General features: G+C 41.7%; 1 protein-coding gene across 6 annotated transcripts in view; it reads right to left on the bottom strand.

Annotated features, from left to right (window-relative positions):
* The window catches only part of nbeal1 (neurobeachin-like 1), a 61673-nt gene extending 50906 nt beyond the window's left edge, over nucleotides 1–10767 (bottom strand). For 4 of the 6 annotated variants that reach the window (XM_086281933.1, XM_086281935.1, XM_086281930.1 and 1 more), the window contains exons 1-2: nucleotides 10690–10767; nucleotides 9782–10173 (exon numbers count right to left, since the gene is read on the bottom strand). In XM_086281933.1, the coding sequence (XP_086138059.1) occupies nucleotides 9782–9832 (51 nt within the window). In that variant the 5' untranslated portion in view covers nucleotides 9833–10173; nucleotides 10690–10767. Of the gene's footprint in view, nucleotides 1–9781; nucleotides 10658–10689 lie in introns of those variants that run through there. The other 2 variants (XM_086281932.1, XM_086281931.1) reach the window with 2 other exon arrangements.
* Between the last annotated feature and the right edge of the window lie 2871 nt (nucleotides 10768–13638).

Below are 13638 nucleotides of genomic sequence, written 5' to 3'. Positions count from 1 at the left end.
TAACTTCTAACTCCGTTAAATGTAATAAATTTTGTTTTCATGGACGCCTGGAAGTTAAACTTCATAGTTACACTTGGTAAAGCAGCAATGCTGATCGTTTTATTAAAGATGAAAGAATTTAGACAGTTTTTAACTCTCAGTGATGCTGCAGTGTTCTTTTGACCTGAAGAATACGGAGTTTAGGACCCAGATTACTTCCAGATTTACGAGCATCTTAGGCTACGTTCACACTGCAGGCGAAAGCGCATCAAATCCGATTTTTTTGACCCTATGCGACCCATATCCGATCATGCTATGACAGTGTGAACGGCGCAAATCCGATATTTTCAAATCCGATCTGGGTCACTTTCGTATGTGGTACTGAATCCGATACATATCCGATGTTTTAGAAAGCGACTGCTGTTTGAACGGTCAAGTCGCATTAAATCTGCCGTTTACGTCACCGACACAAGACTGAAGCTAATTATCAGCGCCCGAGAAGACATCGCGAACGCTTCCTGGCCATCCAGTGTAGATGTCAGTGAAACTGTTGGGAAGACAACGTAAACATTTTATTTGTACTGTATAATCTACAGATTCTGACAGAAATCTGCAGCTATCCTTTGAAGCACCGCTCCTCTCTTAAACAGCAATAAGGATCATTATTAGGTTATTTACATTATTATGTAAATAACAAAATAACTTAAAGCAAAAATTGGGAAACGTGAACTCCGAAGTCTTTTTATTAAGGGCCATCAGTCAAACAATACTGTTGCTCTGGGTCTAAACAGAGCGCTTTGTGTGTGGCATCTTCTTTTGCGCATGCGGGCCGCTTTGAGCGTTCACACTAGAGCGTGTTTGCTGTCGCATTTTATTTGTAGCGTGAACGAGCAGACAAAAAAAATCGGATTTGATCAAAAAATCGGAATTGAGCATTAAGACCTGCAGTGTGAACGTAGCCTAAGTCCGACAAATACGACAATAACGACAGCCGCTTGCATGTTCTGCAAAAAAATGTGCTTTGTCGTGTGTCTGACGGACAAACACCAAACCAGTTCCACATCACTGAAGTTGCACCATTTTTACAAACCAATTCTGGTTCATCTGTTTCACTCAACAATCGGCCATGTGCGTATGAAAACAAAGGCACTGCGCATGCGCGTTTTACTCATATTCTATCGCGATATTTCATTTTCCTATTGTTGCCTAACATTATACCGGTATTACCGTGAACGGTATAATATGGCCCAGCCCTATTGGATGGTGCCCACACTGCTCTTTAACCAGAGCAATAAACAGTCTATTGTCTTAATGTACATATGAATGCTGCTGCCAGGAAATTAGAAGATGATGATTTAAGCCAGTAGTTTCCCTCTCAAGTGAGTTTGTGGCTGAATGACTCTGTGTATGTCTCTTAAAGAATGTCCTCTTTTAGGCAGCAGCTTGGGAGCACAGATGCCCATTGAGGGTTTGTACTGTGGCAGGCAGGGGACACACCCTGCTCTACATTGCCCTGTTTATCCTCAGCCTTCATCACAGCCCCCCCCCACACACACACACAATCACACACCTTGTCCAGCCAGACTCCCACAATATTCTTGTGTCCCAATGTGTATACAGACAGTTCCCATGAGAGAATCACATGCCTCTATGATTTAGTTCATTATCATATTAAATTCTATGCCCAGCTACATCACAATCCCAAATATCTGTTTAAACTGACCTCTGTAAACCTTCCAAGGTCAACAGCAACACAGACCAATGCACGTCCTTCTTAACAGAGAAATCCCCACTGACCCAGACTGGATTTATCAATAGCTCTCAGTCATTTCGAATGTCAGAGACATGCATGAACGAAAAGAAAAAGCTGAAGGGCTAAAGAGAGACCAATGCTGGATTTTCTAATTGTTACTCATTTTTTAAAAACAAAACAAAACAAAACAAAAAACAACAACAACAACAACAACAAAACGATTCCTTCTGGAGTCTATTCTCATTCTTGACCATCCATTTATTTTCTACCACTTATCTGGGTCCAGGTACAGTCTAAGCAGCCATGCTCAGACGCCACTCAACCAATCACCACCTCCAGCTCCACTGTGGGGAATCCAAGGCGTTCCCAGGGAAGCTGTTTCATTCCTAGGGCATTAAATACAGCTTTTCTGTCAATGCTCTATAACTCTAAAACTGTATGTCGTCATTTTGCCAGGATCTTTAGTTGCATCGTTTTGACTTGATCTGTTATGAGATGCTAGACAGGCGTGGTCAGCCAGCTGGTCGGGTGGCAGTTCAGGGGAACCTGGTTAGGTGGAAGTGGCATAGAGTCGCTGAAACCACAATGTTTAAAGGCCTCCTCCCTTTAGATTTAATAGACGGCTGTGGTTTTTCTGTTTCTGCTGCCATACAGGCTTACAGCACTACCCGTCACTCTGTGACAACTCCTCTGGCCATGACATAAGTGCCAGAGGTGGGTGGGTGTGTGCGTGTGTGCGTGCGTGCGTGTGCATAGGGGTCCACACTGCACGAGGCACGTCTGATACACCCTGTTAGTGACATCAGTGTTATGCCAGAGATATTCATAGCATGGAGGGAAAATGAGAAGCAAGAACTGCACCAGGGAAGAAAGTTAGCCTGAGGGAGCAAACTTCACGGAGCAGTTCATTCAGTAAACCGAAGCCTGAGTGCATGAGCTTGTCAGACTGCATGAGGTATGGCGTATGCACATGATTATTTGTGTGTGTGTGTGTGTGTGTGCGTGTCAGCAGAAATTAGACTGGGTAATCTACTTGACCAAATATGTGAAAATCTGAAACCTTGCACCATTTCCAGCTTGACTCTTTTGCTTCCGATTTCCACCAATGCTTTCACTGCATGCTGATTCCCATAAGAGCAAGGGTTTATGCAAATTACTGGCATTTGCTCCAATCCAGTGAAAAAGCAGGGTGGTGTGGGGTGACATCACACAGGATGATGGTTCTGTGAATCCCCTGTGTTGTGGACAGTTGAAAAAGAGAGTGAGGACTGTTCCTCTTAAGTTACCAGAGTCAACTTTAAAGCCACAGGAGGGTAAAATGTTCCCTGTGCTTGGTTAAATCAAAAAGGCTTTTCTGCAGCACATAATGGCCTTAAGAGCGGAACTGGCACGATTCAGGAATCTGCTAAACCCTCCACTGTCTGACAAGCCCTTCTGGATAAAACACTGGCGAGAGAGCAGAGCTACTGCGCCACTGTATGCCGGCAGCCACCAGCCGCTGCTGGGGGACAACACTATGGCACGAACCAATGACAGTCAGCGAAGAGGATCGCTCGTTACATAAGCATCTTGGCTGTTGTCTGTGACCTCTCTGCTTCACTATAACTCAGAGAAGCAAACTGGAGTTAGTCTGCAGTAGAGCTGGGCGATATATCGAGTTTTTAAAACATATCGATATATTTTTATACGAGATATAAGATGTGACAATATCCTTTATATCGATATAGTCTATGTTACGTTATAATTATAGTTGTGGAGCCGCAAGTTTGCCTCTCTTTCGTCCACTTTTGTCTCTACGCAACGTTACTCCGCCTCGCCTTCACTGAAGACAACTCCCCCTTCTCCCCCATCGCTTCACGTGCAGGCAGCGACAAGATGGACACGGCAAATCTCCGTTAACGAGTTACTGTGCATCGCCCCATGCGTGGGGCTGGACAGCGTCAACGTGTTAACGAGCTAACCATGCTAACGAGCTAACCGCGCTAACGAGCTAACCGCGCTAACCCTAAAATCCTTTCATTCTCTCAAAAGTTGACAGTGCGCCTTATGTATGAATTCTGGTTGTGCTTGATGGCCGCGAACCGATTTTATGTGGTACACGGCGCTCAGCAATCTGTCAAAAATGTTTGAGTACGACTTTGGTAAGCTACGGAGCTGCACCGCTTGATAGATTGTCGGCGCATTACGGCTACCGAGGAGCTTCGCGGAGTGATACGTACTGTGCTTCAACGTAATATTACCGTATTGTGTGTGTATAAGGACCATAAATGGCACCTGTAAGAGACGTGGTTATGAAGCGGATTTCAAACTCCAGGCTATCAGTCACACAGTAAAACTTGGGAACCGAGCAGCTGTGAAATCTGTCTGTCTTTGTTATTACGCTCAGTGTCTTTTAGTTTACATTTTGACGGCACAATTGTGAGCTCTTTGTTTAGCACAAAAACAACATTGTTTTCTTTTATTTATGGAGCATTATTATTTAATGAATGCTCATAATTTAATTTTGAGTAATTTTTCATGTACATCTGTGCTGTATGTTAATAAAAGTGCCTGTGTGACATCTGGGACACAGCTTTGACTAAGAACTCTCTTTTTGTTCTTACTTTATGGCTTAAAAAAATATCGAGATATACATCTTATATCGCCATCCAGCTAAAAAATATCGAGATATGAATTTTGGGTCATATCGCCCAGCCCTAGTCTGCAGATTCTCATTGAAATGCATACAACATAATAACTGACATCTACCAATACATTAATTTAGAAGCTTTAAATAATGAATACCAACAGTACTTTTCAAACAATGTAAATGTAATCATACAGACTAAGCTTTTACTATGTTTCCCAACTATTCCCTACTAGCAATATATAATGAAAGGTCAAAGATACAGTAAGCATTCCTTTGACCTTCTGACTTTAATGTAGGGCTGCCACAAACGATTATTTTGATAGTCGACTAGTCACAGATTATTTTTGCGATTAGTCGACTAATCAGATCATCATCCATTGGACGTACAGCTTATTGCACCAGCAGCATCTGGTCTTATATAACTATCATTAGCTTACAGCTTGAAGTGTTTGTGCTAACTAAAAATAAAGACAAGATGGTAGTTTATTAATTTTTAATGAAATTTGCAGATTGTTTCGGTGAAGTTTAATAAACTCCTTGCTTTCTAAAATATAACAGGACACCGGAGTATATTCTCCAGCTTCTGATAATCAGCTGTCTGCTTGACAGTTTTAGCTGTGCAAAAACTATAACTTTAATCTCAGCCAAACCGATTTACTCAGGAACAAATAAAATACTAAAGAAAGCCAAACAATAACATTTTTAAGTTATCTAAGTGACTTATATATATGTTTAACCTGACTAGCGAAAGACGGCGGTGGGTTTGAAAACAATTTGCCGGGAGTCCGGTGTTCTCACGGCTCTAGTTAGCCTAGCCCCCGCCTAGCTAACGAGCTAGTGGGTAACAGACGTCTCCGAAAACGTCGGAGCGCTTTTGAAAATATGTGGTGTCTTGATAAACTGAGCAGATATTTGAGGTTTACACAGCTACATTCTCGCCTGAAAATATGTTAAACGTTTATTTTGTGACCAAGAAAGAATAATAAGAGTAAAGTTAAAACTAACTAGCTGCCGCCATTGTTGACAACTGCGCTGGGCTGCGCTATGAATTCTGGGACACAGCTTCTTCTTCTTCTTCGGGGTTTAACGGCAGCTGGCATCCTTGTACATGCAGTGCTGCCATCTTCTGTTTCAGTCCGTTATTACACTCTTAAATCCTACTACTCATTCCTGCGTCCTTTGTGATCTTACAAAGCTTCAAACGATGCGTCGACTATTAAATTAGTCGTCGACGATTTTAATAGTCGACATAATCGTGACTAGTCGACTAATCGTGGCAGCCCTACTTTTATGTAAATATTATTTTACATAATAGTGTTCAAAACTTTAGAGTGCACAGCCTGAAACTACACTGGAGGACAAAATACTACATTCTGCCCACCTATACTTCCCTAAATACTGAAAACAGCACCAAATGTGCATCAATCTGTGGTAGCAAATAGTCCTAACAATTGTTATAAACTACAGTCGACAACCGTTTCAGGAAATGAATGAAACAAAACAAAAACACTATAAACACACATTTGTCATTCAACAAGGGAAAACAAAGGCCAGTATACCAGCAACATATGGTGCTGAGTGTAATCTGAAGGCACCTAATTTATTATTTGTTTTTTCATAAATTACCCTACCCAAAGAATAAACATGATGTATAAAGCTGTGATGTTGTGCCTGTGTTCAGATATGGCTAATATGACCTGGTACATACACAAACACCAACTCCTGCACACTTCTCCACACTGGAACTGATGCTACAGCTGTTCAACCAACAATTTCTGACTTCATCAGTATGCCAAAAGGCCAGCTGCCACTTCTGGCTTAAAGTGTATTCAAAAGCAGTTTTCTAATGCCATAAGTCAAACTTCTAGGAGAGACACACGTCTGTCTAAACACAAAATTGCCTCTTCCTCTTTCAGTACCAGGAACCAAGTGGTCAGGTGAATGATAATGATTCAGAGAGAGATAATCAGAAAGCAGACATCTGACTGACAGAACAGGACGAGCTGGTTCTCCCAATGGAGCCGAGGGCTGGTTGTGTTGTAAAAGTTTCTACTGTCAACACCACTCACCTGAATGACTCTTTCTTAGACAACAGTGCCAGTATTAACCTCTGACACTAAAGGCTGCCATGACTCTACTGTTGTCAGTGATTAACCAGGAAAGGCACATGAAAGAGGTGTGTATCAGGATGAGTACACAAATATGACAGATGCCTCCAAAGTCATCTAACTGAGTCACATAGTCAAGTTTCAGGAGTAAATACAGCATTCAGGATAATCATTAAGTCTTAAAAGTGTTATAATATTGCAAATTACTAACTCTATGATAAATTGCATTATCATTGAAAGTTGAATTAGAGGTTATTATAAAGTTTAAACTATAGCTTAAATGCAGTACTGTGTGTTTTACTAGCATTTCATTGCAAATTAGGCAGTTGTTTCATGTATTAATTGTTTTTTACTGCTAATGTTTAAAAGGACTCCAACCAAATTCGAACAGTAGATTTTCCCTGACGCTCTTTGTTGCCTCTAACAGCATGTGGTCTGATTTCAATGTCAAGGACTTGAGTCAAATTTTCCATGAAAATCCAAAGAATGTGACGTTTATGCTTATTCCCATTGCCTTACTCTGGCTCCCAGCACAATGATTCAACACAAGCTCCACATACAGACAACAAAACAAACACAAAGGCTGTGGCATCAGATAGAACTTAGCTAGTGACACCGTTAGTGAGAAAGCAAACTAGGTTTAGCCAACTAGCTGCTAGTTAGGCATTATGTAATTTGTGTGAATTTGCAGATAAGTTAGGTGAAATTGGCTATAAAATAGCTATATCTATGTAATAAAGCCCATTCCTGGAATTTGGCCATCAGGGGAAAGCTGGTTAGCGTCAGCAGAGTGTTCGAGTCAAACTGTTTGGTTTTCAGGACCAAAACCTGATGCCCGAGTCATCTTTCTGGCTAACGGACAGTTGTAGCTTAAGGGTCAGAAAAAGGAAGTTAATGTGGAAGAGATTTAAAAACAAAACAAAACTAAAACTGAAATAAATAAATGAAAATTTTATCCTGAAGACCACCAAATGACATAAGCTGTTGTTGGACAAAACTATTTAGAGTTAGAGACCTATAGTTCTCTGTAGTGACCTCACTCCTGAGTTTATAATCATTTTGTAAATCTTGCTTAAATTGTTTTTCAGAATGGATCTGGAATGGATGTTCTTTGGGTAATCACTTGTCAATTATAAGATGTTAGCCAAAAGAGGAGCACTTTCACAGTCAGAGCTGCACTTCTTCATCCTGGTTTTTTTTTTGTTTGTTTGTTTGTTTTTGTGTAAATAAAGATGAGGAAAGAGGAAACACTCATATCAAGGCTTCATAACTGGACATTGGGTGACATCACAGTAGCTACGTTTTTGAATCTTTTATACTGTCTCTGGGCTAATGTGTGGCTCGTTCTCATACCTCAGCTGGTCATCTTCAACAAGCTGTTGCCATGCTATCACTGTGACTAGCAAAGTCATATATGAGTTGAAATGGCAGTTGGGGATGTAAATGATGTAAAGTCATAAAGCTAAATAGTATCGACTTTTCACATTGAAAGCCAACATGGGGGCAGTCAGTCAGCCAGCTAGATGTAACTTAGCTACATAGCAAGTGCCTACCTGGTTGCTTCATCCAAGTCAACCTTGTTCTTTTACTGATACTTAATATACACACAGCTGGTCTCCTAGCTTTTGGAAAAATACATGAATAATAATCAAAGGCAGACTTGAGTGTGTCCACCGTTTTGGCCAATAAAGGTTTGAACGAACTGCCCGCAAAGACCACTTCACTTAGCAGCCATGGGTGTTATTAATAAATTAATAAGAGCTCCTTTAAGATCAGGCTTCCTACACCATTTCATAAAGGAGCGCAAAGCTTTTGCAGAGCTCACTGAATAAAAACAAGGGCAGAGCACCGTCTGCCCTTCAAACCGTTTAAGATTTTCTAATGACCTGCAGAAGCCCTGAAAACAAGGAAACTGTTTCGCTACTTTGCAATGAGAAAGAGTTGGGAAGAGAAAATTGTGATAAGAGGCCGGTCGTAGTTGACCACTTGGTGGGACACAGTGTGGCTGGTCTCAGAGCTCAGACAAGAGTCAAGCCTCAGAAAGAGACATTCCTTGACCAATTTAGACCATGTGACTAAAGGCTAGACAACCCACACACCCACACACAGACCATATCATTAAAATGGTCTGCCCCATACTGTGTAGATCTCCCTAGTGTTGATTTAACAGGCTCTGGGCTTCAGAGGTGTCCTTGTCAAATAGCATTAGTATGAATGCAAAGCTCCAGTGTATCCCAGCATTGTAACAAGATCAACAATGATTCAATTCACCTGTACGTGCACATGTATATCATATATATTAGAATGCATCTCTCGCCACATCTCTTTTGCTTCATGCAGACATAAAGATTAGCTCAGTGGACTCTGGCTGAAAGCCAGGCTCGAATGAAATGATCCTTCCCTGCAATATAATGCTCAGTCAATGCAAAGAAAAAGTCCTGCTAGAGCAAATGTAATGTATATGCTCACTTTTTCACAGGTGACTGCAACAATCTCAGAGACCCCAGGCACCCAGCTCGCTGGTATTAAACACTCTGTGTGTGTCAGCATTCAAATGCTTTACTTCTCAGGATGAGGATTATTGGATGTCGTAATCTAAAAATAAGTGTAACAGCTTCACAGCCCTCCACACTTCTCAGAGGGCTATGCACGGTGCGTTATTGTGAGGGATTACTGTGGGAGGTAGGTAGTGTGACTGCAGCCAGGCTCACGTGAGGAGCGGCTCAGGCAGCCCGTTTTGATTGGATGGCAGGATGCGCGCATGCTTTATCACAGGGTGAATTAAATCTTGCCAAGAGCTGACTCAAAGGGTGCTGTCTCTACTCTGGCGTGCCTTCATTCATCTCTACTGGTAAAGTAAGGGAGCATTAACAACATATCACGACCATGATACATTTAAGAATGCATCCTCGCTGGGGTTGAATTTAACATTCATTAGAAACCACATCCACCTGACGTTATGACAAAATTTGTCCTCAGTGAATTAATTATTCATTTATAAACATAATGTGTCTCGCTGCAATAATTCCTTCAGGATCTACAAGCAATTTCATTAGTCTGCCTTTTACCACAATGCACTAATTGTCTTTGCCTTCAACCTGTCTGTCAGCACAGGCTGTACTTTCTCATAACCACAGCCTGTCAGAGCAAATGGGCTTAATCTGTTGCTAGACTTCAAAAAACATAAATAGCATGAGTGAATAACCCCCCCCCCTGGCAATTGCCAGGGAGGAAATGCCCTCACTCGGTCCATTACTTCACACGAATGACATTTCCACAGGGGAAGTGTGTGTGGAAAAGGAGAAACCTTACCTTGGTGCAGTAGAGCATCCAGACTTCATACAGTCTCTCGTTGGATGCCATGGTGCCAGTGAGGGGCACCCTCGGGCTGCGGTGTCCACAGAGGTCACTTCCCTGGTTGCTTCATGGTTCCCCGTCATGAGCTAAACGGCTTCATTGCTCATGACTTACCAACTCTGACAAAGGTGTGATAGTCCTTTTAAAAAGAGTGGGGAAAGCTGTGCAACGTGTTGAGGCAACAGCCTGATAGAGGGAGACTTTTAAAAAATATATTCCATGGCAAAGGAGAAATGTGAAGCCCCCGGAGTGCAATAGCTGGAATTTCTGGAGCAGCTGGGCCTCGACTCCCACTTTTTTTCCCCTCCCGGTTCTTCTTCTTGGAGGTATTCCCAGCAGCGTTTGCGCTATGAAGGATAACAACACAGACAATTGCATATGATGGAGGCGGATGTTTGGTCACTGTAAGCCAAATGGCAAGGCTATCGACCGCAAGCAACAAAATACTTTCAGTAACGTTACTCCCTGTGTACTTTGAGCAGCCCAGCTGGCTCCGAGCTCAGATGTACTGTGGCGGTCAACTACGCGACAAAACACATACATATACACATGCCTATTTTCTACTGTGTGCTCTTCTGATAAGCTGAATAACTAGCGTATTCCGTACAGTCTCTTCGGCCACCCTGGGCAAACACTGCTGTGTAGTTAACCTTACCTGACCAAGCTCGCTATAAGCTAGCTGTCTGTCAAAAAAAAGAAGCCTTTTTCTATTTTTTAAGCCACCATTTCTCCTCCTCCTCATGTGACACAAACGCTTCATCCGCCAATGCCTGCCCGGCTACAGAGGGTTCACATGAAAGTAATAAACCGATAAAAACACCAGAAATAAAAATAGACCTATCGATAACTTGCAGATCGCTCACCTGTGCAAAGAAAAGACCAACTGTCACTGACACCGTTTCCAGGGTAGTTGGTTTTACGTCCAGCGTCCGACAACAAGGACGCACAGCGACTTCCTGTGGACTAACGCTTTGACTTATTTCAAAAATAAGAGTCGACTGATTTCTATAAAATAAACATATTTTATTTAGCTCCAAAATTTGGAAAACACCGGTGTTACAGCTGCCAAAACTGTAAACACCTTCATAATCAAAATGTCATAAATAAAGTAGAATACTTTAATGAAACTAAAATAATTACACATAAAAAGCTAAATATAACACTATAAGGAGCTTATTAAGTTTATATGATGTTTATTTCAAGGGAGCCACAATTTTACTCTCCCTAAATGGAGGGTTGTGGTCTATCTTGCTGTCATAGTAGGCATATAGTACCATTTAGGAAAGTGTAATGGTTCGAAATAACAACATGTTCCTATAGTTATAAGAACTAAAGACATGCCTAATATGTAGTCCAAAGCAAAAGCAAGTGTAAAAATGAATATTGTAATATTGTACTTTTATTAAACTAGACTTTACTTCTCAGTACTTCATATACTGTGTACAGTATAACAAGCGTAAAAGGGGATTTTAATTTGGTGGGGGAACCGGATAAACAAGAGACTGCAGCGTCTAGCACGAAAATACAAAAACGAGCCACTCGAAGGCGTTCATGAAGGCAAGGGTGTGTTTTTTTTACTTATCGTTTAAAAATGAAGCTGTTAAACAGTGACGAAATATGCTTCTGATGTATATGACACTATTCAGAGTATTTGCGACAGTTTTCACTCACTTACGTTGTCGATGTGGACCTACGTGGTTGCTAGGGGTTGGGTTACGGTCTGTTTGTTTTGATATTCTATTGCCGCCCAGTGGAGCAGAGAAAAACTACAATTTTCAGACCTCTAGAAATGGTCATATGCAGAAAGAATTAATATTGCCGCTACTACTACTACTACTACTACTACTAATAATAATAATAATAGTAATAGTAGTAATAGCAATAATAATTGATGTTCCTTCTGTCACTTAAATGCGTCGTGGGGGGTTAATGAGTGAAATAAGTATTGGCTACCCAAGCAAAAATGAGTTATTATTGGAGGAGAAATCCTTGTTAGCAAGCACAACTCTAAGACGTTTCTTGTAGTTGGTCGCCATGTTTGGACACATCTCATGAGGGATTTTGGCCCACTCCTCTTTCCAGAAACTCTCTAAATCCTTTAGGTTTCCTGGCTGTCATAAACTTAAAGCTTTGGCTCTCTCCACAGAAAATTCTGCATGACTGAGGTCAGGCCTGAGGCTACTCCATGACCCTAATGTGCTTCTTTAGCCACTCCTTTGTGGCCTTGGAGGTATGTTTTAGGTCATTGTCATGCTGGCTGAGGGAAGGAGGTATTCATCCAAGATTAAAGAGTACATGGCTCCGTCCATTTTTCCCTCAATGGATTGAAGCTGTACTGTACCCTTAGAAGAAAAACAGCCACAAAGCATAATATTTCCATTTCCGTGCTTGACTGTGGGAATGGTGTTTCTTGAATCATAGTCACCATTTTGCTTCCTCCAAGCATTTTGGTTTTGTCTGACCACTGATCATCTTCCCACCAAGCTTCTTGCTGATGGTCTTGTAGCCCATTCCAGCCTTGTGGAGAACTACAATCTCGGCCTTGACATCCTTTGACAGCCCTTTGTGCTTGCCCGTGGTGGTGGAGAGGTTGGAATGGAAAAATGGATCCTGTGGACAGATTTGCTTAATACAGTGGTTCCCAAACTTTTTTTGCTAGGCCCCCCTTTGTTTTACAATAAAAATGTTCGCCCCCCCCCCCCCCCCCCCCCCGTGCGCACGCACACGCACAAACACATCCTCCAACCACACACACCCATATTTTGCTCCATTGCGGTTTATTTCACAACTTAAACATTTAGCAAACAATTAAGCAAATACAAGTAATCTGCAATAAATTACAGGTAGTAAGAAAGTAAACTACTAACTCTTTTACGCTACGTCCACACCTACACGGGTATTTTTGAAAACGCAGCTGTTTCGTCCACACGTAAACGGCGTTTCCAATCACCGAAAACGGAGATTTTTTTAAAAACTTCACGTGGACGAGGAATACAGAGTTGGTCACCAAAGGTATGTGCCTTTTTTCACGTCACGCTGTGCGCCACGTTATTGTTTACATGAGATGAATTGCAGAATGGCAGATAGAGACAAAATACTGTTACTGTTAATCTGACTATCTGCAGGTTTTACACACTTACATATACACACGCAGTTACTGTCCCTCCATTTAGAAAGGCAGAGGCGTCACGGTGTAATTATTTTAAGCGTAGTTGTTTTTTTCCTGTGTAATAATATTCAACATTGCTATAATACATTTTTCAAAAAATGCCTCTCTGTGCAAGATGGGTTTAAAAACAAACAACTGTGGGATAATGTTTGTCCCTGATTTGAAGCGAGGGAACAAATCGTGGCCGGATCAGCCTGATATGTCAGGAGTAGTTAGTCATTACAACAAGTGTTTGTGAACTAAAAATCAAGAATGTGGGATACTGTTTGTCCGTGATTTGAACAGCCCAGTGCTTCTCCCGATGAAGGGAAAACCAATTCTGCAGGGGAGACCTACCTTGGCACTTGTGTGCAGGTGAAGCCAAAGGGAAGATATGCTTCACCATATTTTCTAGTCTTTGGCTTAGAATGAAGTTGGTTTGGAAACATATTCAGCCATGCTTCATCTCCTGCTTTGCGTTTGCTTCTTACTTCTGTAGCAGGGGGGATACTCCCACTAGGTTTATATCTGGGACTCTCCACCATTTGACCTTAGAACTGAAGAAGCTTCTCGGATGAGAGGTGAAACGTCTTCAAGTAACTTAAAGAAGTCCAGACGCTTTTCTTTGCAAGCTCCTTTGACTACGATGACCTGGATGACTGAG

This window comes from Aulonocara sp. 'chitande type north' Nkhata Bay, linkage group LG23, assembly GCF_057382095.1.
Source record: "Aulonocara sp. 'chitande type north' Nkhata Bay isolate Kocher_YH1m ecotype deep benthic linkage group LG23, A_spYH_male_GT1.1, whole genome shotgun sequence".
Lineage (NCBI taxonomy): Eukaryota > Metazoa > Chordata > Actinopteri > Cichliformes > Cichlidae > Aulonocara > Aulonocara sp. 'chitande type north' Nkhata Bay.
Note: the sequence above shows the minus strand (reverse complement) of the source record. Positions and strands in the feature narration are given on the sequence as shown.